The sequence below is a fragment of the Danio rerio genome, chromosome 2, assembly GCF_049306965.1.
Source record: "Danio rerio strain Tuebingen ecotype United States chromosome 2, GRCz12tu, whole genome shotgun sequence".
NCBI lineage: Eukaryota > Metazoa > Chordata > Actinopteri > Cypriniformes > Danionidae > Danio > Danio rerio.
The window spans coordinates 38,530,184-38,555,130 of NC_133177.1; the positions used below are offsets into that span (position 1 = coordinate 38,530,184).

At 34.5% G+C, this 24,947-nt stretch overlaps 1 protein-coding gene across 3 annotated transcripts in view; it reads right to left on the bottom strand.

Annotated features, from left to right (window-relative positions):
* Window positions 1-12,500, bottom strand: part of tnn (tenascin N) — a 57,597-nt gene extending 45,097 nt beyond the window's left edge. For 2 of the 3 annotated variants that reach the window (XM_005171265.5, XM_005171264.6), the window contains exons 1-2: window positions 12,340-12,464; window positions 1,370-1,759 (exon numbers count right to left, since the gene is read on the bottom strand). In XM_005171265.5, the coding sequence (XP_005171322.1) occupies window positions 1,370-1,754 (385 nt within the window). In that variant the 5' untranslated portion in view covers window positions 1,755-1,759; window positions 12,340-12,464. Of the gene's footprint in view, window positions 1-1,369; window positions 1,760-12,339 lie in introns of all 3 variants that reach the window. The other variant, NM_131036.2, reaches the window with a different exon arrangement.
* Between the last annotated feature and the right edge of the window lie 12,447 nt (window positions 12,501-24,947).

Sequence of the window (24,947 nt, forward strand, 5' to 3'; positions counted from 1 at the left end):
TTCTACTGTTTAACCACAGCAAAGTAAAAAAAAAAAATTATTAAATCTTGTGTAAACCTCTTAGTAAGGAAAGAATCATAATAGATTGAACAGACTAAAAAAAACCACTAATGCAACTTAGTCAAACAAAAGTAAACATTATGAAGAATTCAGACAAACTTCTTCATATTAAAGATCATGTATATAGTTAGACAGCGTGGTGGTTCAGTGGTTAGCACTGTCAACAAGCAGCGAGTTTGCATGTTCTCCCCGTGTTTGCATGGGTTTCCTCCAGGTGCTCTGGTTTCCCCCACAGGCCAAAGACAAGCGCTGTAGGTGAATTGGGTAAACAAAATTGGTTGTAGTTTTTAAGTGTGTGTGTGAATGAGTGTGTGGGTGTTTCCCAGTGCTGGGTTGCGGCTGGAAGGGCATCCGCTGCATCAAAAACAAATGCCGGAATAGTTGGTGGTTTATTCCATGGTGGTGACACTAAAAAAGGGACTAAGCTGAAAGAAAATGAATTAATGAATGTATGTAGTTAAACATGTCTTATTAAAATTTTGGGCCAGTTGTACAACTTCAATTTAGTCTGTCTAGCAAGTACTCAATATTCACTCTTGGAAGTTTTCATTCATTCTTTCATTTTCTTTTCAGCTTAGTCCCTTTTTTAATCTGGGGTCGCCACAGCGGAATTAACCGCCAACTTATCCAGCATATGTTTTACACAGTTAATGCCCTTCCAGCCGCAACCCATCACTGGGAAACACATACACACTCATTCGCACAAATACATACACTATGGACCATTTAGACTACCCAATTCACCTGTACCGCATGGTGACCTGTACACAGAAACTGCAACTGACCAAGCTGAGGCTCAAACCAGCGACCTTCTTGCTGTGAGGCAACAGCACTACCTACTGCGCCGCTGCGTCGCCTCTAAGGAGTTTTGTTTCTGTTAAATGAATCGTGGTGCAGAAGCTTTGTTTGTGTGGTTTATTTGAATAAGTACTGCTGCCATCTGAATCTTTGAGTTGACAAAATAAAAAGCAAACTAAATCTAACAAAACCATTAATGAAATGAACTAAAACTAAACAGAAATGTACAGAAAATGTACAAATAGTGTCAAAATAAAAACTAAATCAAAAAGGTAAAACTATTAATAACCTTAATAACTATTAATAACCGAAGCAAATTGTTAGATATTTCTTTTGTTTTAATAATAACCTATGGACAAAAGGTCAAGCAGATGGTTACGATGCCAGTTATAGATTTAGACTAAAACCTGACTCGACTCTACTAAATTTGGGGCGTATTTGGGTATACAGTATATGCCCCATTTCTTAGTTTCTCAAAGACAAGGTGCGATCTTCATGTTTGGACTACTACCTGCCCCTCCTTTGCAGCAGCCCTGAGCGCACTGGCTCTTTAAGTAGTTGACTTCCTCCTCCAGGCCATTTACACGGTACAGCAGAGCTTTGAAATCCTCCGAATCTGCACATCCACAACCGGCCGGCTGGAGGCGTATGCTGTGCTTGAAGACAATGTCATTCTCTCCATTCACTGTGACTAACTGTCCTTCTGAGGCCTGGTCCTGGGAAAGTTGACCTACTTGAGAACCCTGCTTACAACTGGAGTCAATCCTGTAGACGTGGCTGAAAGTGACTTCTTTCTCTGCATTCACCGCCTCCTCTGAGAGCACAATATGGGACACCATAAAGAGCGTCCCCAGTAGAAAAAGGCCTCTTTTCAGCCGGTTTAATCTAACGGCCATGGTTTCTGAAAGAAAGCAGAAAGACATGAACCCTTGGAGAATCTTACGATGATCGTGTGGTTGAATTTACAAGCGTTTCTTTCTCAAAATATCAAACTTTCCTTATGGTCTGCGGTTTCACCTTCCAGTAAGTAGCTTGATTTGCATGCTGCCCACACGAAAAATCAATGCGCAAGACATCGCATTATGTTTAATGGAGCGAAATCTGTTTTACAAGGCCAGAGTTAGAGATGTCTGATCCTACAGCAGGACCTGGGCAAACCATATGTTTGCCAAGCACATTCCATCCAAACCATTAATTGCACATGCTCAACCACAAGGGCTTCTGGGAGCAGAAAATCCTTCTAACTAAATGATGTAATCTCCGTGACAATTATGTCATTCAGAGCTTTTAATACATAAAAAGCAGTATGTTCTATAAAAGAGAAAATGAACATTTGGAGAGAGCCACCTGGGATGTGTTTGCTTTAAAAATAAAATAAAATGTGGCCAGAGCACACCTAACTGAATGCAATTCATTAACAATAATTTTCTGATCTTGGCATGCAAATTAGGGCTGCGCAATATATAGTTTTAGCATTGATATTGCAATGTTTGCATCTGTAATAGTCACGTCACACACACAATCACAAAACTGTATTTAATAAATCCATTTATGGCGAAGCAGTGGCGCAGTAGGTAGTGCTGTCGCCTAATAGCAAGAAGGTCGCTGGTTCGAGCCTCGGCTCAGTTGGCGTTTCTGTGTGGAGTTTGCATGTTCTCCCTGCATTCGCATGGGTTTCCTTCCGGTTGCTCCGGTTTCCCCCACAGTCCAAAGATTTTTATATGATTTATTTTTTTGTTTTTCCCACTTGGAATTTTTGTCTTGTTTCTAGTCCAAATTTCTACATTTCAAAGAGAAATCAAGATTATTTCACTTACCCTACTTTCAGATAATGTTGCTTGTTTTAAGGAAAAACTCTTCTTTTCACTTATTTCTTCTGACGGTGAAAACAAAACACTATTTTTTACTTGCTCTAAGATTTTTTTTAGATTTGGACTAGAAACTAGACAAAACAAAGTGATGGAAGCATTTTTTGCATTGTGACTATTCAATTACTTTACCTATACTGTTAGACTCCTCAGAAACACATGAAAAAGAGCTATTTGACAATATTAATTTACAATATTGTAAAACTGTATTCATACAAAAAGAACATTTTTCTGTATTCACAAAAAAAGAAAATATCGCGATATCCGATTTTTACAATCGCGCAGCCCTATACTGGTAATCTGTATGTGGCGAAAATACGTTTTTGTTATAAGATAATAAATATATGTGGAGAGTTCAGATGCAAAAAAACTCTAAATGCCATCTGAATTTTCCTCCTAAAATTAGCATTTTTCTCTGGCTACTATGTATAAGTTGAGTAATTTCCTTTTTATGTCAAATAATAATGTATTTTTATTGCCTTCAATGTGAAATTTGTGAACATAAATGTAGAAGTGTTTGAAAATGGTCATTTTACTCCACATAGAAATGCCAACTGACCCAGCCAGGGCTCGAACCAGTGACCTTCTTGCTGTTAGGCGATCATGCCACCCACTGCGCCTATGCTACATAATATTTAATAATATTATATTTTCAATTAATCAAAGTTCTAATTAAATTTACAATGTTGATTTTTTACGTAAAAACTATGATAAATACATATAAAGTGTCTAATGTTAAATTAAATGTCAATGGGGAGACATTAGTCTAAAAGTTCATAATTAGTATCATATTTTAAATGTTTAAAAAGACAAATGAATAAATCCTAATAAATACATCAACTAAAATGAACCCCCAGAATGTAAAACACTCATATATCTTATTACATAACGCAAAGCCGAGGGCCCCTGTGAGCCTAAAGGACCTAAAATGACAGTCATTTACTTTTACTTTTACCACCAAAAGGTTCCACAGACATTGCATAACTTAAGAAAATAACAGACAAACGTCTGCAAGTCACTTTTCCTTTATAGGTTTGATATGATTTATTTCTGTTTTTCTTTTATCAGTCACAGGCTCTGATAATAAACCAATGGCTTACACATTTAACACATTATTGTATCATTTATTCATTCAAGCCATTTATTCATTCCACTCTTTTTGTTTCGAAACATTAAGGAAATCTTTGTAAATGTGGCGCTTAAATATAAACACAGAACAACACACATCAAAGTTCAGAAGCAGATGTGGAATGGCAGAAATGCTGAAATGAGAAGACAGAGGACTCCCTCAGGAGCAAGATAGAAATGTGAACAGAAGCAGAGAAAAATCTGGAGCCCATGCCACACGGATCAACCAACCGAGCAGAAAACATTGCTGGAGGCTGTTGTTTTTGAGAGATTCTCTTTTGCAGATGTGAAGAGATCCATTCCTTCGCATTAGTCTGAGTAGACTAAATCTGAGACTGACTAACGGCCATTCTGTGCTCCTGAGTTGCCAAATAATAACTATTAAAGCAAGATGAATCATTTGCTAAATCCAAAACATCCAGTCAATGCGTTCTTGCCAATGAAGCCCAGATTTATACTGCTAAATTTTTAAATATACTTAGCCTCCCTACTTAAAGAAAGAACCACTTCAAAAATCACATCAATATAACAAGCAGAATGACTACACGGAGTAAAACAGTAACAGTAACCGCATAACAAATCAGCAGCAGAGTTCATATGGAATAGTTTATTTAAGCAATTTGTGATTATTTTGGACAAAAGTACTGGTCTAGCATGCTAATTTAAAGCAATTCACATCTGTGATTCAATAGTGGCTGCGTACTGGATCCGAATATCTCCCATTTTCTATTTGAATTGATGCATCAAAATGAGGATATTAAACTCACATGGGGGGTTACATTTAAACACTTAAGCATTGAGCCAATACAAAATTGGTACCATTATTTTAGGTGCACAGTGCATGGCATCAGATGGTAGCTACTGCTAATGCAAATCAGAAAATAAAATACTGATATGATTTAAATTATGTGGAATAAACTGATTGTATTTTTTAGCTGAATGGCAAAAAAAGTGAATGATGTTCTTCACTGTTTCTTAATTCTAAGAAGAGCACTGACAAATAGGAACATGGATGAATACCTCAAAGAATTTACAACTCGCCAAAAAACCTTATTTGCATAGACGAATAGTGAAAACTTACAGTTAAATGCTTCCCTTACTGCTATTTGATTTGTATAATGTGTATAATTTATTTATTTTCACAATGACTGGACAGTTTATATTAATCAACAATCCTCAAGCATGTAAATGTATACCCAAATTAGCCCAAAAGCTAGTTTTTATTGGTAATCCCTTTGCCAGATATTATAAGCTTATAAAACAACAAAAATACAATTTCAAATTGTAATCAAGACTCAAATATAGAGGTCTATATGTTAACGATTTAGACGCAAAGTTTAAAGAGCATGGCAATAAGCAGGCATTTCTAAATCCACTTCTGCTATTTTTAGGATGGAAACATACGTTCTGCGCCCCAACGCATGGTTTAACAGGGTTGTGCTTATTTTTTTAATGGGTTATGGGTGTTTTTTGAGCATAACCTGCATTAAACCAATCTCATCTCCCATTCCTTTTAAGAGTCAGTTGTGTCACGCCATGGCACATTTGCTATTTACATGGAGGACTTTATAAAAAGAAAAACTGAACGCTTCACTAGCGAGAAAATAGTTAAACAGACAATCTTGGCAGGGATAAATAACAAGCCTCCTCCATTGTGCGTCTTTACTTTCTCTTTACTAAGAGAAAACGGTGGAAACTCACTCTACTGAAGACATTCATCAGCCTATATATTTAATTTAGTTTAAGTGCAAATATTTGTTTCAAAACTATTTCAAAATTCTGTTTTAATTTCTAGCAAACAAATAAATGAACAAGAATAACAAAGTGTGGTCAAAAAACATAATGAACAGTGGTTATATCCAAACACACGGCCTATTCTTATGCCGCATATGATGATGGAGACGGTGAAAATGAATGAATATAATAAATAATACTACTACTAATAATAATAACATTATACAAGTGCAAATTGTCATCAATATACTGAAAAAAGCCCTCGGCATAAAGAAAGCATGGAGGTAGTAATTGTTATATTTATGTCGAAAATAATAATTTTTTGTATTAAGCATTGTCTAGGCAATTGAATCTGCATAGGCACATAACTAAGGTGCTCTGCGCTGGACTTTGGACCAGCTTTCAGTTGGTTAGTGGCGCAGTCTATTTCAGTTCCTCAACACAGCAACACGCAACAATGCACCTTTAAACACCTACTTTTCAGAGAGGAATACACGAGACCACAAAGTGTCGCAAATTGATTAAACTGATTGCTATTTAAACAACGTGGCGCAAAGCGTGAAAATTAGGGTTGCGCTGGTCTAAAAAAAGCAACAAACCACGCCAAACACGTCTTGTGCCTTATTGCACCAGGTGCATGATAGGGCTTATAGTGTTGTTCTTGTGATGCAATTGGCTTTGAGTCAGGTGCAGCACGGTTCCACAAAAAAGATAAAAGCAATGTAAAACCAACGTAAAACTATGTGATTGCATACACTTTTCTCTTACATTTGCTTTTAAAAACACTTCTGCTTGGGTTTATGGATGAGTTTAGGTCAGTGGTTTGTCTAGGTGATCTAATTAACAAGCCCTGCCTACTCAAGGGTGTGTATCTAAAACAAAACATAGCTGTATTTCAGATTTGCAGAACTGCAGACAGCGCCCTCTAGCGGATTTGTCATCTGAAACTTGCAAACAAATGTACCAGGGTGCAACGTATTATACATTTAGCAAAAATATAGGCTGAGGCTCGTATTTCAAGAGAGTCTGGAAAATGACAACCGAAAGCCAGACAATGTGGCATTATATAAGAATTTTTGCTTTCCTGAGTTTTATTGCGGTGAAAATCAGAAATAGTCAGCACCAGTAGATCACAGAGTAAAACTATTGACGTCTTGCACTGTGCAATTAAAATAATGGCACCCCCCATAGATCAAAATTAATGTTTTTTATGTTTTTTTATGGATACTACATATATCAGAAAAATATATCTTCATAACATGTTTAAAGCATATCTAGCGTACATTAAAACATACAAGTGTTAATACCAGGGGTGCCTTCAGAACAATCAAGAACATTTCTCTATATGACCTCACAGGCTCCCTGATGCTAATTAGACTGGATGGTGTAGTATTGAGGCATTGAGTGGTGAGGTCCACTAACCGTCCTGCTGTAGCCCACATCACAGACCCAGACACCACACACATGCTGAAGCTGCTAGGCCCTTTGAGGGTCTCGTTTATTGCTTTCTGTCAGAAGGTTTTATTTCATGTTCACCGTTCCTTTTTGCTCTTTTATTTATCTTGGAGAAGGCGCTGGAAAAACCTGCCAACTTTCTTTTTCTACCACTACTAAGGTGTTGTTTAAAACTGAATGGACAAATATATTGTACATGCAACAAAGCAGATACTCTGTTTCGATTATAGCAATTGAATAGTAGAAAAAAATGTACATTTTAAAATCCACAAAGTATGGCTTAACCACATTTGGCATGTACTTGTCAAATGCATGACATTAATAACAGAATTGCTCATGAAAGATATTACAACTTAAATTATCTTGTTTTAATTTCATAATTCTCGCCAAATGGAAAACATTGAAAAAAACTTCATAAATGTAAAATATATATAAAAAAATATATATATATATATATATAAAAAGTAGAGATGCACCATATATCAGCGGCCATACCGATATTGGCCAAAAAATTCTATTTTTTAATGTTATCAATATCGGCCTGATATCAAAATTAGGCCGATATCTTTAAGCTGATAAATTTCAAAATTGTACAGAACTGCCTGCCTTGTAAGCATGAGGCATTTTGTGGGAGTGCAGAAATAAAAGTGTCAAATGACTAACAATTGTTTATAACACTTTTTATTCGAGAGCATTTGAGCTGGTTTGAGCTCTTAGTTCTTTCATTTTCGTTTTCATTTTATTTAAAATATATTTAACTTGTTTGTTAATTAAACCCCGTTTTGTTATTAACATATTATTTTTTTGCAACTTCAAGTTACTTGTTAATTTGCTATGTGAGGAAAAGGAAATAATTTATGCTTGCTGCTGATTTTTGTAAAAATCGTGAATATAGGTCTATATAACCACCTTGCATTAGTTCATTTTTAGTTTTTAAAATAAAGTCAGTTGTTCACTGTTCAAAAAATTTTTTTTTCTTTAAATATATACAGTTAAAAAAGAATTATTAAACCCCCTGAATTATTATCCTCTTGTTTATTTTTTCCCCAATTTCTGTTTACCGTAGAAAATATTTTTTTAACTCATTTCTAAACATAATAGTTTTAATAAATCATCTCTAATAACTGATTTATTTTATCTTTACCTTGATGGCAGCACATAACATTTGACTTGATAGTTTTCATGACACTTCTATACAGCTTAAAGTGACATTTAAAGGCTTAACTAGGTTAGGTTAACTAGGCAGGTTAGTGTAATTATGCATGTTATAGTATAACAATAGTTTGTTCTGTAGAGAATCAAAAAAAATTTTGCTTAAAAGGGCTAATTATTTTGACAATGGTTTTTGAAAAATTAAAAACTGTTTTTATTGTAGATGAACTAAAACAAATTAGATTTTATCCAGAAGAAGAAAAAAAATTCAGACATACTATAAAATTTCCTTGCTCTGTTAAACATCATTTGGGAAATATTTTAAAAAGAAAAAAAAATTAAAGAGGGTCTAATAATTCTGACTTTAACTGTATATTTATTGGCTAATATATCGGTTATCAGCCTCCAAATCTAAAGAGTTATCGTTTATCAATATCGGCCCAAAAATCCATATCGGTGCACCCCTAATAAAAAGCACTGTACTTATTCACTTTTCTGAATAATATTATAATTATTATTCTCTGAAAAATATCCTCATATAAATTATTCAAATCAAAATATTTATATAAAATAGATCAGAGATTGTTGTTGTCTAAAATGACATCTGAATCACTATAAGTTTGTTTACATAGCTAAATTATATAAATGTAGTTATGACTATCAAACATTTAGCACTCATAAAAGTGCAAAAAAAAAAAAAGTTAACATAAAAGATTTTTAAAAATTCAAATAATTAGATTGCACAGCTCTAGTACAGACAAATCTAGTTGGGTCTAGTACAAACCCAACAGTCCACTTTATCAAATGAAATGAGTGTAGTTAATTTAAAATTTACTGAAAGTTAATTCTACTTATTTTAAATGGGGTTTTGAACTCAGTGTTGAAGTTAAGGAGTAAGTTAAATACCTCATTATTTCAACTTAAATGGAGTAAGTTCACAGTACTCATATAGATTTGTTTTTAACTCAAATGGTTTGTAATAATCGGTTTCCTCAAACGGTTTGAGTTGCCTTAACTTATTGATTTTTACAGCACTCAGTTGGTTTGAGTTCTCTTCATTTTTTGGGTTTTACTGTGCTTAAATTGCTCTGTTTACTCAAATGGATTAAGTTCACTGTACTCTTTACTATTAGTTTTTTAACCTAAATGTTTATTTGCAATCGGTTTCTTCAAATGGTTTAAATTAGCTTAACTTTTTTGGTTTTACAGTGTGGATAGATAGATGGATGGATGGATTACATTTTTATAATTTTAAGAATATATTAAATATTTATTATAATTTTAAAAAATTATTTTTATCTCAATTTAAAGCTGTATTTTTCAACATTACAATATTTTAGCAATTTTTAAACTATATTTTTTTATTTAATCATTATTTATTTTGATGTAGTTTTATCTTATGTATTTATTTATTTATTTATTTATTTTATTTATTTTTTTGGTATGGTAGATCATCTAAGTATACCTTAGTTTTACAAGATGACTGCAATTTAGACATAGTGATGTTTGAATATTCTCCTCCACACCCAGTTAGCATTTGATTTCAGCAAGCTGTGCCTATTGAAATCCCTGCAGCATGAAGTACTACAAAGGATAGAAAGGGTATGAGACAGACAAGATGCAGGCGGCTAAGTGGCTAACTTTTTTTTGTTTGCTTTTTTGGATCTCAAAATACAAGCTTTCAGCACTGTGACTGGGACTCATTCATGGCTTTTAGGAACTACAAGGGCAAAGACCTACAAGCAATAAGGCTTACAAACAGACTGTGAACAGTATAAATCACATTCTGAGAGGGGAATAAATTGAGTGAGGTTGAAAACAGAAAGCTAGTCTGTGCCTTCACCTCTCCTGAGACACATTAAAAAGAAGACAAAGACAGTCTGTTCCTCTGCATCTGAAGCGGAGCCCTGGCTGCACCATTAGGAAGGAGATTCGGGGTTTACCGATGCACGTAGAGAAGAGGAAGAGAGGTGAGGAGTGCATTCTGTGAGCCGCAAACATGCAGGACTAGTGATTTTCCCCTCCGCTCTTCAGCTGATGAGAGCTGAAAGCAATTAAGCTTAAGTCTAGGTAGAGACTCATTTCCTCTTCACAATATGTACCACTGGGGAAAGAAACCACAGCAGCCTTAGAGGATCTTTCAGCTGCCGAAAATCAACTCTGTTAGTAATGTGCAATGTGCAGGCAGCATAGTAAACCTCCAGTGGGCTGAATGCAACATCTGCTGTTCATCTGATCTGGGCTTATGATAGTACCTCACGCCAAAACAGTAGCCTTTGCTGCTAATCTGACAGGCGACGAGGATGAAGCTTAGATCTTATATGAAAGCGGGGTCCGAGCAGGTTAAGTAGTATGCATATTGCTTGGGGAAAAAAAAAGCATGGAGAAGGAATGAGTAAGAAATAAAGAGAGACAGAGACATGACAAGCTTATTTTCCACTCATATTACAGATTTTACAGCAGATTTATTGTGTTTTTTTTATAATCGTCCAAATCAATAAACAGTTCTCAGCATAACTGAGTACACCCCATTTTGAAAATGAAAATTTTTATCAATTTCTCAGTGAATATACAGATTTATTAAACAGATATAATTATTAAAATAATATTTTAGTCACCAAACATATTTAAAAATTGAAAATTATGCAATTAAATTCAAGTAAAATATTGCAAAAGAAATTACAACCAACAAAATTTCAATTAAATTTTCCTTCTTTTATTTTCTTCTCTCAATTTTTCCTCTTTTAAAAATTTATATTTAATATTTTTCTATAACATATGCATTTTGCTGTACTAGTTTATGGACCGATTTTGTAAGTTATTTTGTTAGATAAGTTCCAGATTTGGCTTCAGTACTGACTAATCTAATGTATATGCACAAATATAATATTGTATAGCTTTCTATTAAAAATACGAATTCACAAGATAGATTTGTGAGGGGTGTACTTATATAGCTGAGCAATGTATACTGTGTCTGTATATATAATATTATCTTAATATGCTAATTTGCTATAAAACATTCATAAGCATACATACAGTAATATAAAATAATTATTTTGTTCATTAATATACAATATAGTTTTTATATATTTATTTATTTACTTTTATTTTATTATATTTTTTATTTATTTTAACATTTGTAAACCCCCATAAACAAAAAAGGCTTTATAATTTATAAATCATGCTGCCCACAATAATGCATTATCCATGTTATATCCCTTTAACTGCCCCACAAAGAAAATGAAAATTGCATTGCATTTCTTAACTCCTAATGTCACTCATATCCATATAATTTCTAAAATATCAACCTCTACCAAATGGTTGACATGTCAGCTTATGGTAAAAGTACCGGAATTAATAAATATTCTATGAAAAATCAAAAAAATATGAAGTGTAAGACCAATTTATGTAAAAACATAATCAAAACATTTTTGAATACTTAGTAATGTTTATTTTTTGAAGTATGCCATGAAATATTCTAGATTTTCATTTATCATGTTTCTTGTTTTTTTTTTTTTTTACAATAAAACCAAAATCAAGTGGATAAGTGCTTTCTCATTATTTAAAACAGTAAAACATGGTCAACCATTTGGTACAACAGGCAGGCATAGGATATTGTCAAGCTTGGGACACCCATTGGTGTGCAAGATGTATAAATCAAGTCATTTTAATATATTCACTGAACAATATTAATTACCCTAAAGTTGATTGTGAAATCAGAGACTGCACCAAATAACATATCTAAATCACTCTCAATGCTTTTTTACTTTTAAAATAGTTTCGAGCATGAATAAACTTTGATTTGCAACAAATTGGTGCACAATATTTACCTAATCTGACTTTTAACAATAAATGACTTTAAATTAAACATTAAACAATTATTTTCACTTCTATAATAAATATACCTCATTAACAAAAAGTGTTTGAAATTGCCTTTCATAGCAAATTAAAATGTATAATTAGCAAGAGTTGGCAAATAAAAAGAAAAGCAACACACTAAGGAATCATTCATGAAATAAAAGTTTTTACTTTACCTTTACAAACATTGTAATGTGACTTAAACTGAATTAAACAACATCTTTAATGCTGCAAAAAAAGTAAAGAGGCTCATGCACAGGCTATAATGAATCTGCAGATGCCTTACCCCAGAATATTCCCTGCCACAGTAACTTTCCTGCTCACTGCCTGACGTCTATTACTGCAAGCACCTGTTTACAAGCTCAGACTGGGCATTCAGGGCCCTCCTGACCAGCAATGTCCCGAGTCCTCCAGCTCTCTGCCTTCAAACACTTTAAATGTCCTCAATGGAGCCCTGAGCCAATGACCAGCCTGGGTGTGGCTTCAGAGACTTCCAAAAAAACGACTGAGGGAGGTAATGAGACACTTCTCTGCTGGACATTGTCTGGAACTTATTTCATTAAACATAAACTTAACAAGACTAAACCGTGCTTATACCGCCAGCTCTCACAGGTAGATTTTAATGAACATGCCATTTTTATTCCAGAGCTTTTCTTACAGTAGCACCGCAAATCAATCTGTTTTCCAGGAATTGTGATATATGGCTACTGACAGGCATGTAGTAGAGCCAAAGTCAACATAGTCCAGAACTTAAAGCGTCAAACTACATGGTCGTAGGAGTTTTTATGCGTCCTTTTCATAAATTTCCATCTTTATTCGAAAAGTGAAATAAGTGTACAAATGGTAATTAATGCATTATTTAATTTACACCTTTTGGGTTTTTTAGCTGCTTAAAATGTTCAATTCTAAACATGCAGTTAAACATTAGGAAATTATATATAAAAATGCAGGTGTATGGTCGAATGAATAAAATATAAGCATATCAGAAATATACAGTGCATCCGGAAAGTATTCATAGCGCTTCACTTTTTCCACATTTTTTTTGGTACAGCATTATTCCAAAATTGATTAAATACATTTATTTCCTCAAAATTCTACACACAATACCCCATAATGACAATGTGGAGAAAGATTTTTTAAAGTTGTTGCAAATTTATAAAAAAATTAAAAAGCTGATAAATCACATGTACAAAAGTATTAATAGCCTTTGCCGTGAAGCTCTAAATTGAGCTCAGGTACATTTTGTTTCCACTGATCATTCTTGAGATGTTTCAGCAGCTTAATTGAAGGTAAATTTACCTGTGGTAAATTCAGTTGATTGGATATGATTTGAAAAGGCATACATCTGTCTATATAAGGTCCCATAGTTAACAGTGCAGGTCAAAGCACAAACCAAGCATGAAGACAAAGGAATTGTCTGTAGACCTCCGAGACAGGATTGTCTCCAGGCACAAGGCTGGGGAAGGTTAAAGAAAAAATCTGCTGCTCTGAAAGTTCCCATGAGCACAGTGGCTTCCATTATTCATAAGAGGAAGATGTATGGAAACACCAGGACTCTTCCAGGAGCTGGCCGGCCGTCTAAGCTGAGTGATCCAGGGAGAAGGGCCATAGTCAGGGAGGTAATCAATAACTCAATGGTCACTCTGTCTGAGCTCCAGCGTTTTTCTGTGGAGAGAGGAGAACCTTACAGAATGACAACCATCTGTGCAGCAATCCACCAATCAGGCCTGTATGGTAGAGTGGCCAGATGGAACCCACTTCCCACCTGGAATTTGCCAAAAGGCATCTAAATGGACAATAAGAAACAACATTCTCTGGTCGGATGACTAACATAACTAAAATTAAGCTCTTTGGAGTGAATGCCAGGCGTTACGTTTGGAGAAAACCAGGCACCGCTCATCACCAGGCTAATACTTTCCCTACACTGAGACGTGGTGGTGGCAGCATCATACTGTGGCAATGTTTTTCAGCAGCAGAAACTGGTCGAGTAGCCAGGAAAGAGGGAGAGATGAATGCAGCAATATACAGAGACATCCTGAATAAAAACCTGCATTAGAGTGCTCTTGATCTCAGACTGGGGTAACGGTTCATCTTCAAGCAGGACAATGACCCAAAGCACATCGCCAAAATATCAATGGAGTTGCTTCATAACAACTCAGGGAATGTTCTTGAGTGGCCCAGCCAGAGCCCAGACCTAAATCCTGCTGAACATCTCTGCAGTGATCTGAAAATGGCTGTACCCTGTCGCTCCCATCCAACCTGATAGAGCTTGAGAGGTACTGCAAAGAGGAATGGGCAAACATTCCCAAAGACAAGTGTGCTAAGCTTGTGGCATCATATTCAAAAAGACTTGAGGCTGTAATTGCTGCCAAAGATGCGTCAACAAAGTATTGAGCAAAGGCTGTGAATACTTACATTACATACATTACATTACATACATTGTGATTTTGTGATCTCTTTTCTTTTCTTTTGTTTTGTTTTTATTTTGTGAAATCTTTTTTTCACATTGTCATCATGGAGTATTTAGATTTTTGAGGAAATAAATGAATTTCATCCATTTTGGAATAAGGCTCTAACAAAAAAATGTGGAAAAAGTGAAGCACTATAAATACTTTCCGAATGCACTGTATATTAGGCTATATAAATATTCGTATGATTTTTCCAAAACGTTTGTAAAACATATTCCAATTTCCTGTTTTATATTGTAATTCAGACACATGATCAAAAATGATTTTTACCATGGCTTTCATAAATTAGGATTACTTTTTTCTTAAATTTTAAACATTTTAAATTTTAACTAAAATTAAAATATGGAAGAATAACTGTGGCATTTATTCTTAAAAATCACATTTAATTTTATTTAATTGATTTTGATTATTTTATTATTTAATTTTCTTAACTAGTTCAGGGTATCCGCAGGGTCTTAAAAAGTGTCAAAATGTCTTAAATCTTAAAAGTAAAATTTTAGAACTTAAAAAGTTCCAAATCTACAGAAATATTGTGTTGTAGGTCTTAAATATTTTTAACAGGTCTTAATTTTTCTTTGTTTATGTAAAGCTACCCAATCTGGAAATTAACACCCAAACAATCATCAACAATCCATCTCAATAAAACTTTTAACATTTTATTTAAAAATAGTATTTAATTACTTTGTTCTATTCTTGGTAGGGGTTATATGGTTTGTGATTGGATATATTTAAAAAATAATTGTAAAAATAATACAATTATTATTATTGTTGCATTTTTAAGTGAATAACTTTTTATAATTTTTTGATAAAATCTTTTCTAAATGAAATATTTGAAAACAAAAATTATATTGAGTATAAGTTTATCATTAAATGATTAAGTATAAGTTATTTTATTCATAATGGTCTTAACTTGGTGAAACCAGCAGAAACCCTGTTTGTTAGTTAGTTAGTTAGTTAGTTAGTTAGTTAGTTAGTTAGTTAGTTAGTTAGTTAGTTAGTTAGTTAGTTAGTTAGTTAGTTGGTTAGTTGGTTGGTTGGTTGGTTGGTTGGTTGGTTGGTTGGTTGGTTGGTTGGTTGGTTGGTTGGTTAGTTGGTTGGTTGGTTGGTTGGTTGGTTGGTTGGTTGGTTGGTCAGTTGGTCGGTCGGTCGGTCAGTCAGTCAGTTAGTTAGAAGTCAGTTAAACTGGATTCTATTGTAAACAAATCATTGATTAAACTCATTTTTATTCTATGTATCCTGTAATTTTTAAATATATGCAATACATTTGGATCCTACGATTTCCATGATTTAGAAAAACAGATGAAATTGCAGAATTAATTTTAGAAACAGATTATAATACAGAAATATACAAATGTACAGAAATGTAAAGCAGAAAACTTTACTATTTTATTAACTGTGAATACATGATATGACATGCATTGTTCTCAAATAAAAAAGCAGTATTGAAGTTCATACGCTGATGTCCTGTGACAACAGAAGCTGTAAAAGTTTACAAAAACAAACCATGGCATCAATTCAAATCTACATCCAAAACATGCAGAATTTAAATCTTTTTTGCTGTTTAATATTTATAGACTCTAGTCCACATCACGATTTGATTATACAACACTATTTTTGATTCATTCATCAAAATGTTTCAGTTTCAGCATTGTAATCCATTTTTAACATGGGATTCTGCAGCTCCATCTGTGGTTTTCTAAATCATGGAAATCACAGGGTGCAAACGTATGCATCATTCATAAATATTACAAATTACACAACAATGCATAGAAAAAGAAAACAGATTTGGACCAAATTATTTGTTTGCACACCAACTCCACATATTTTTCTGTCAGCCTATAATCAAAGTCGTACGTGCAACAGAAGACCAATTATCGGAGTCATCACTGAGCTTGTTTGGCTATAATTTCCCAGGCATCTGTTGGGTGTTGTGTTACACAGAGGTGAAATACTTGGACTGAAACTGGAGAGCAGGCCAGGTGTAATGTTTTTTAAAGGAAAGCAGGGGTCCGGCTTTATACATAATGTGGCCATATATTCTTCCTCGACCAGATAGAAACGGCAGCAGCTTCCTCTTGGAGCACTTTCAAAGAATGTCGTCACTGAGCAAAATCACAAATACAGGCCTTAAAACCATCCCTTCGGTCCCACGGCAGCTCTGACATACTCAATGTTTCATTTGTTATGGGCTAAAAGTAGACCCAGAACACTATAAAAAAAAGTCTTTGGCACACCTGATCGTCTCCATAAATATTTGGATACTTTTACATGTGGTTGGAATATGTAGGGAATAAGAACAGGGAGAAACTGTTCTGCAGTCAGCAAATGTCAAGCTATATGAAACAAAGGCATGCTAGTTTACAGTAGCTCTCGTTCTGCAGGGATTTTCTGGGTAAGTGATTGCGTGTGGGTCTGTGTCTTTAATTATAATTTATAGCAGAGCAAGCACTGTCACTACCGGTTTTAATTACATGCCGCTTTGCTTTATAACTGCAACACTATGGTTTGAACACTGAGGGAAACGACAGGCTAAAAGGTAAGGTTTAAATCTATATTTAGAAGAGACATGAAGTCTAGTGCATATCAGCTGTGAATCCTCCGTAATATAAACAAAATATATAATATAAACAATAAAATCAATTTTATCATTATTTGAGGGTTTGACTGTGAAATAAAACTGACATTATAAAATCTTGAGAATAAATATGTAGATATTTAGTAAACAGTAGTGTTGCTTTAACTGTAAAAATAAATAGTGACCAGAGACTGACAAGCTCCATAAAGAACAAAAGGCACATTGAAGCATGAATATGATTTGCTGTATTCCAAGTCTTCTGGAACTCAAATTACTATTGTGTGTGAGGCAAAAGAAGTGGGGTTAGGGTTAGGGTCAGGGAATAGTTGCCATTCACTTTCATTGTATTGAAAAAGCAGCTTTATTGGATATTCAGTTTAAAAAACTTAAGTCATGCAATTCATTATTATTATCAGTAGCAGTAGTAGTTGTAGTAGTAGAATTATAAATACATTGTGGATTTTGGTTTTATAATATTAAATGTATTTAAATAATTGTGGTCTATAAGATTTAATTTTATTTTCAAATATTTATTTATTTATCTATTATTTAAGAAAGTATGTCATTAGTCTATTATAACAAATTATACATTTATTTGTCAAAGATACATGAGAATAATTAACAACAGTAATATTAAGATAACTCAAAACTATTTAAAATAAGTTTTAAATTTTACTACAAGTATAAATTAAATGTTAATTATAAATATTTTGTTTATCTTTTTTATTTGTATATTTATTTTATTATTTTTTAATTATCTTTAAATAATTCGCTAAAGTTAACTTATTTTTTGCTGACTGTCCCTGTACCATTGCAGAAATATATTTTACTATAACCATAAATTAAATGTAAATTATAAATATTTTTACTTTTATTTATTTTTAAATTTTATTTTATTATTTCTAATATTTTTAATAATTTACAAAAGTAACTTATTTCACTGACATACCGCATTTTTAAAGAATATATGTGTGTGTGTGTGTGTGTGTGTGTGTGTGTGTGTGTGTGTGTGTGTGTGTGTGTGTGTGTGTGTAATATTTTTATCCATATCTCAGTGAATATGTGTAATATATATTTGTCCATTTGAACAAAACAGATTTATTAAACAGATATATTTATTAAAATAGTATTTTAGTCACAGTACATCTTTTTAAAATGGAAAGTTAATACAATTAAATTCATCCAAAATTTTGCAAAAAAAAAAAAAAAGACTAACTACAAAATTCAATAAAAAAATTTTCTTGATTTTTTTGCTATTATTGAAAAATTGTATTTAACATTTTTCTATAACATATCAATTTGGCTACTAATATCTGAACTGTTATTTTAAGTTATTTTGTTGGATTAGCTCCAGATTTGGCTTCAGTACTGACTAAACTAATGAATATGCACAAATCTAATACTGTAAAGCATCCTATAGAAAATATTCATTTAAATGAGGGGTGTACTCGTATATGCTGAGCACTGTATTACTGTGTTTTCCCCCTATATTGACCCCAAACATTTGATCAAAAATGTAATGTAGCCTGATTAGTTAAATACCACCATACCAATGAACTGCATTAGAATGATATATTCGTTTTGAAGTCAAGATCTGGATGCCGCATGTTTTCGATTTTCCAGAAAGCTTTAAATCATTTATCCTTTGAGAGGTACACATGTTGGAGGTCCAGCCTGACACATCCTCAAATATATCAAACCAGTTTCCCTTTTGAATTATTGAATTATTTTGCAGTTTTTCAACTCTGCTATTGAGACGATACCCGCAAAAGAAATACGACTTTCATTCGTCACTCTGTTTTGCCCCAACATCCCTTTCTCTGTCTCTCTCTCCGTTTATTTGAAAAGAGGATCTGTGTACACTGATTAATGTGTTTGGCCGCCAGTGTTTGTGTACAAGAATGCAGCAGAAATGTGGCATAGCGTGAAGCAGACTTATGGCTTTCACCATGATTTTTATGAGGCGGTGTCTCAGCAAGAGTTTGTGTATTAAGGAAACAGGGATATATTTCAGCAAAGACTATGTGAGAGGTCTAGAGGAAAAGAAGGGATAAGGAGAAGAAAAAAATGCTCATTGCTATGCTGGAGGTTTATGATGATCACAATTAGTTAGTAATAACCTGTAGCTATAAAAACATAAATGCCATTTATAAGCAGACATCATGTTTACACTGTGAGGTGTAAAATAGCTGCACAGCCCATCTTTCTTCTGCTGGAAGTTAAACTTATTAGAGCGTGTTTGTTTTAAAGTCTACCAGGAGCGCAGAGACTTAAGGCTACAAAGACAAGCCGCAAGAAAATCTATCAAAGAAAATTAAATCTCTGCACTTTAACATATTAAGATGGAATGCTTCTGGGTTTTATTAGGCTGGTTTTGAAGGTCAACTCCACCATAACAGAACCGAGAAGGGAAAACGAAATTTAAATCAATGCCATAAGGTCTCGAGCTCTGCAAATAAACCTTCCACCAAATCACATGCGTGTGAGACACACATCCCATATCCTGTATCACACTGTCAACAGTAGGTTTCGAGATGTGTTATCCATTCATCTGTCTGTCTGTCTCCATTGCAGGGATCATAATACACATTTTCCAAAGCACTGGTGGAGAAACCGAATGGGATGTCCTCCAACATTGTCATGCAATCCTCTATTTGTCGAACCGAGACATAGTAAGCATTAACGATCTGAGAAAATGCGATCCTACTATTAAAACTTTGCTCATCGTTAAGCTGACTGATGGCCTTAATTGAACAAACAGATATACGTAAAATTGCTGTTGTAACTCAGTGCAGGAATATGTTTGGCAATAAACATGCCAGCATGCAGGTGACCTTTAAGTTCAGCACAAAATGCTTTCTTCACATCTGTGCTATCTCATTGAATCAGACCTCTGTGAAGCTGATGTCTTTAAATCCATTGCAGGACTCTTTCAAACAGCATGTTGAAAGCCTGAAAAAAAAAAACATTTATATTTCTTTATCAAGGCTGTCAACAGTCTTTATCTTCGTGAAACTAATACAGAATTTAAAGGGATAGTTCACCCAAATCTGAAAATTCTGTCATTGTTTACTCATCATTCAGCTGTCACAAACATTTTCCAATCTGCTAAGGAAACATAAGTATTTTATGTATTGTCTGAAAAGGGACTAATTGGTACGAGTTTTGTGATTTCATTTGGATGAAAACATACCATTTTAATCGAAGCGTATTGAAAACTTTGGATGGGTTTAGGAACAGAGGAGAGTGGGTCAGTCGACCAGTCAGTTAATCAGTCAGTCGACAGCAAGGGCAAAAGGCACTCGCAGGAGAAATTTAAAATCTCAAAAAGTGTACACCGTGGCCTCTGATGGAGTCGCGAAAACAAAAACTGCAAAAAAACGGTACCTCCTTAGATGTATTTGGTGCTCTCCAAAAAATGTATCAAGCGGTACATTTTTATAATGAGCCTGGGTTGGGTTTTTAACACTTTTTAAAAGGACTTATTTTGTGTGAAAAACAATGTTTGGAACAACTTTTAGGTTGAGAAAATAGTGAGTACACGTTTATATTTGTGTCAGGGTATAGGTATCCCTTTAATGCTTATACATAAACAGACATTTACTTTTAAAACATCCTGTAATGTTGAAAAGATGGTGTACAGGCAAGAACTAAATAAATCTAATTTTGTGCAACAAAATATCAATTATTATTTTTACATGATTTTTTCTTTTTTAAATAACCAACACTGGTTTTGAAATTGGTTCCATCGTTCAATGTAATTTATCTTAGAACCTCTAAACTAATTGAAGACAGGCAAACTTTATAGTTAAACTTTATACTTTATTCATCTCAACAGACCTAGAAGTACTTGATTGCATTTCTCCTATAAGAAAGGTGAGAAGAGCTCAGATATGGTAAACCCGTAAAAGTATAAGTTTTAATTGTTTGGTAAAAAATGCAACTTAGATTGGAAAAAAAATGCCTCTAAATATGCACTTTAAGAGTTCACACTTAGCTGATGATTGATTATACAGCGTACTTGGCATGCTGTCCTGGGAGAGAGCCCTGAGCTCCCTCCATTTGCAGAGCAAGAGGGGAGTTTGAGTCAAGGTAGATCTTGAGAACTCCCCTGCTGTTTATAGCTAATAACAAATTAGGAATTGGTATGATACACTGCTGACTAGGAGCACATCTATGGTGGCAAATTTGATTAGTCCAATCACTTATGTCGCATATCTTTGGATGGTGGGAGTAAACCAGTAAACCCACACGAGCATAGAGAGAACATGTAAGGGTAAGGACTTGAATCAGTGACATTCTTGTTGTGAGGCCACAGTGCTAACCACTGGGACGCCAGGACGCCAATCTAGGAAAAGGGGTAGTAGGGGTGGAAGTGGGGATTCTTCAAAATGAAGAAAACTGTGATATGAAATTCTGGTTGTTTATAGTGACTTAGGAATCAGATGATTAGTTTATGCAGGACCATCCTAGGTCAATCATAAAAATGTGATCCTCTTGAAATTAGTTTATAAATAAACTTCACTTAAACACTGCTGACATAAAGCTATATAAATCTCTTCAGTTCTCCAGGATCTGCATAGACTGGTCTGGCACTGCATGTAAAGAAATTGAATGGTGAATGAAATTCTAGGTTAGAAATTTGAAGTAATTGTAAGTAATGAACTAGTTTGATGTGCATAAATGTCTAAATGTTTCATGTCACATTAAAGTATTGGGATTACAGTACAGGAATGGAGTAATATAATATGATTACAAAACTGTTTGTGTTTCATTTGAACAGGAATAATATAAAATCTGCACAAGAATGCATACCAGAAAAATAGAAATGGGAGGAGGGGAGAAAGAAAAATAAAACAGAATTCAAAATGTTTCATATGGCAAAGGCCACCAAAAATGTCACGTAATAACCTGATAACAGTATTTCTGTGGTACAAAAAAGCTCACCTCCCTCCAAGAGTTCAACGCATGTCTTCTCTCACCTGTTTCTCGTTGGCCACCGTGTTTTTTTACCTCCTCAGATATAATGTGATCTGGACACTTGACTTGAAGCATGCTGTTTCTACCGCACTGCATGCTGCAAAAAAGTGCATTCTTTCTTTATAGCTATAGCAGAGGTCAAATCTCTGAAAAGAAGTGTCCCACATGGCATAAGAAGTTTACAATCCAACAGCACTGGCTCTTTTTATCATTTTCAAATCTGAATCCCTCAGATTTTCTGTCAGCATGTTCCTTTTCACTGACTCTTGATGAAGTTCATACAATTACACCAGCATAAGTGTCTGATTGAATCATTGAATTATTTACGGAATCAGTTTGTTCACGCATTCAATCCAAAAGCAAACAAATGTATTTGTGTAGACGTTAGCTATTGAGTAACTCGCTCAAATATTTTGTTCAAAACTACTAATTAGTTCAAAAAATCAAATCTGTCATTACACGTGTTCAAAAATCATTCGGATAAAACGGCTTTTTAAAAATCTGCTTTAAATAGGTTTGAATAGGAGTAAATAGTATTTTCCAATCTATTACCATAGAAATGGAAAAATACACTCACCTGCCACTTTATTAGGTACACCTTATTAATACTGGATTGGACCCCCTTTTCCTTCAGAACTACCTTAATCCTTCATGGCATATATATTTAAGAAAGTACTGGAAATACATTTTTGGAGATTTTGGTCCATATTGACTTGGTCCAGATTTGCCGGCTGCACATCCATGACAAATTTCCCTTTCCACCACATGCCAAAGGTGCTTTATTGGATTGAGATCTGGTGATTGTGGAGGACATTTAAGTACAGTGAACTCATTGTCATATTCAAAAAACCAGTCTGAGATTGTGCTTTATGACATGGCGCATTATCCTGCTGTGGTCATAAGGGGATGGACATGGTCATCAATGATACTTAGGACCAGGCAACGTTTTTCCAATCTTCTGTTGTCCAATTTTGGTGAGCCTGTGCAAATTGTAGCCTCAGTTTCCTGTTTTTAGCTGACAGGAGTACTACCCCATGTGGTCTTCGGCTGCTGTAGCCCATTCGACTGAAGATTTGACATGTTGTGCATTCAGAAATGCTCTTCTGCATACCTCAGTTGTAACGAGTGGTTATTTGAGTTACTGTTGCCTTTCTATCAGCTGGAACCAGTCTGCCCAATCTCCTCTGATCTCTGGAATCAACAAGGCATTTGCATCCACAGAACTGCTGCTCACTGGATATTTTATCTTTTTTCTAACCATTCTCTGTAAACCCTAGGGATGGTTTAGCATGAAAATCCCAATAAATCAGCAGTTTCTGAAATACTCAGACCAGCCCGCCTGGCACAAACAACCATGCCACATTCAAAGTCACTTAAATCATCTTTCCTCCCCATTCTGCTGCGCTTTCTGAACTGCAGCAGATCATCTTGACCATGTCTACATACCTAAATGGATTGAGTAGGAGCAGTTGGACAGGTGTACCTTATAAAGTTGCCAGTTAGTGTATCTCACAATATTGCTTTTTTTGTTATTTTATTTTTTATTTTTTTGTATGTTTGATCAAATAAAGTAGATAGTGAGTTGGTGGGCATCATTATAAACATTAAATAATGTAAATGAACTTTAATTTATTTGTTTATTTATTTATTTATTTACTATTTCTTTGTTTGTTTGTTTATCATTTGCCACTCACTGGCTGTTGATCAATTAATAATAAATAAAATAAATACATGCTGTATAAATATAGGGTGATGCAGTGGCACAGTAGGTAGTGCTGTCGCCTCACAGCAAGAAGGTCGCTGGTTCGAGCCTCGGCTGGGTCAGTTGGTGTTTCTGTGAGGAGTTTGCATGTTCTCCCTGCGTTCGCGTGAGTTTCCTCCGGGTGCTCCGGTCTCCCCCACAGGCCAAAGACATGCGGTACAGGTGAATTGGGTAGCTAAATTGTCCGTAGTGTTTAGATGTGAATGAGTGTGTGTGGATGTTTCCCAGAGATGGGTTGCAGCTGGAAGAGCATCCGCTGCGTAAAACATATCCTGGCGGTTCATTCTGCTGTGGCAACCCCAGATTAATAAAGGGACTAAGCCGACAAGAAAATGAATGAATGAATGTATAAATATAAATACATTTTAAAATAAATTTTACAAAACGGTTAGAATTGTCCATATTTTACTCAGATTAATTTCAAGTGCAAGTAGGCCTATATGAACAGTTTAAATGTAAGTTTCTTGTTTTACTTAATAAAAGACCTCTTACTGCGACTAAAAGCAAACTTCAAAACATTGTATCCAGAAAACAGATTACATGTTGATCATGAGTAAAATGTTTCCAGTAGTCTAATCTAATGAACTAAAGTACTTCACCATTCACATTCTCCACGTTAAATCAGATATCCCCACACTAACCCACTCAGGTGGGTGCAGAAATACAAAACTTCAGCTGTCCACAACTCCATACAGCCACAAAATATAGATGTACTGTTGAAAATAATGCACCGCGGCGTGAAGTAATCAGTCAAGCAATCTGGCTCAATGGCAGCTCCCTCAAAACATCTAGAGATTAAATTTACCAACCAAGTTAAATAGTTAAAACAGGTCAGAAACACACGCTGACCTGCACATTTTTTCTTTCTTTCTGCAGACTATTCTCAATTACCAGAGTCAATAAAAGAAGATTTTGTGAGGTTTACTCCACAGTATTGTGTTGGGTTTCTCCGCTCCACTGAGGTTTCCTGAGAACACGCTTCCTGTTAACCTTGGTGGTCCCTTTGAACGAATTCACAGATGGTCATACAAAAAAAAGAAAAAACACTAAAGAGCCCTAATGTCCCAGTTATCATTTTATATTTCATTTTGGATCCTACTCATCATAAA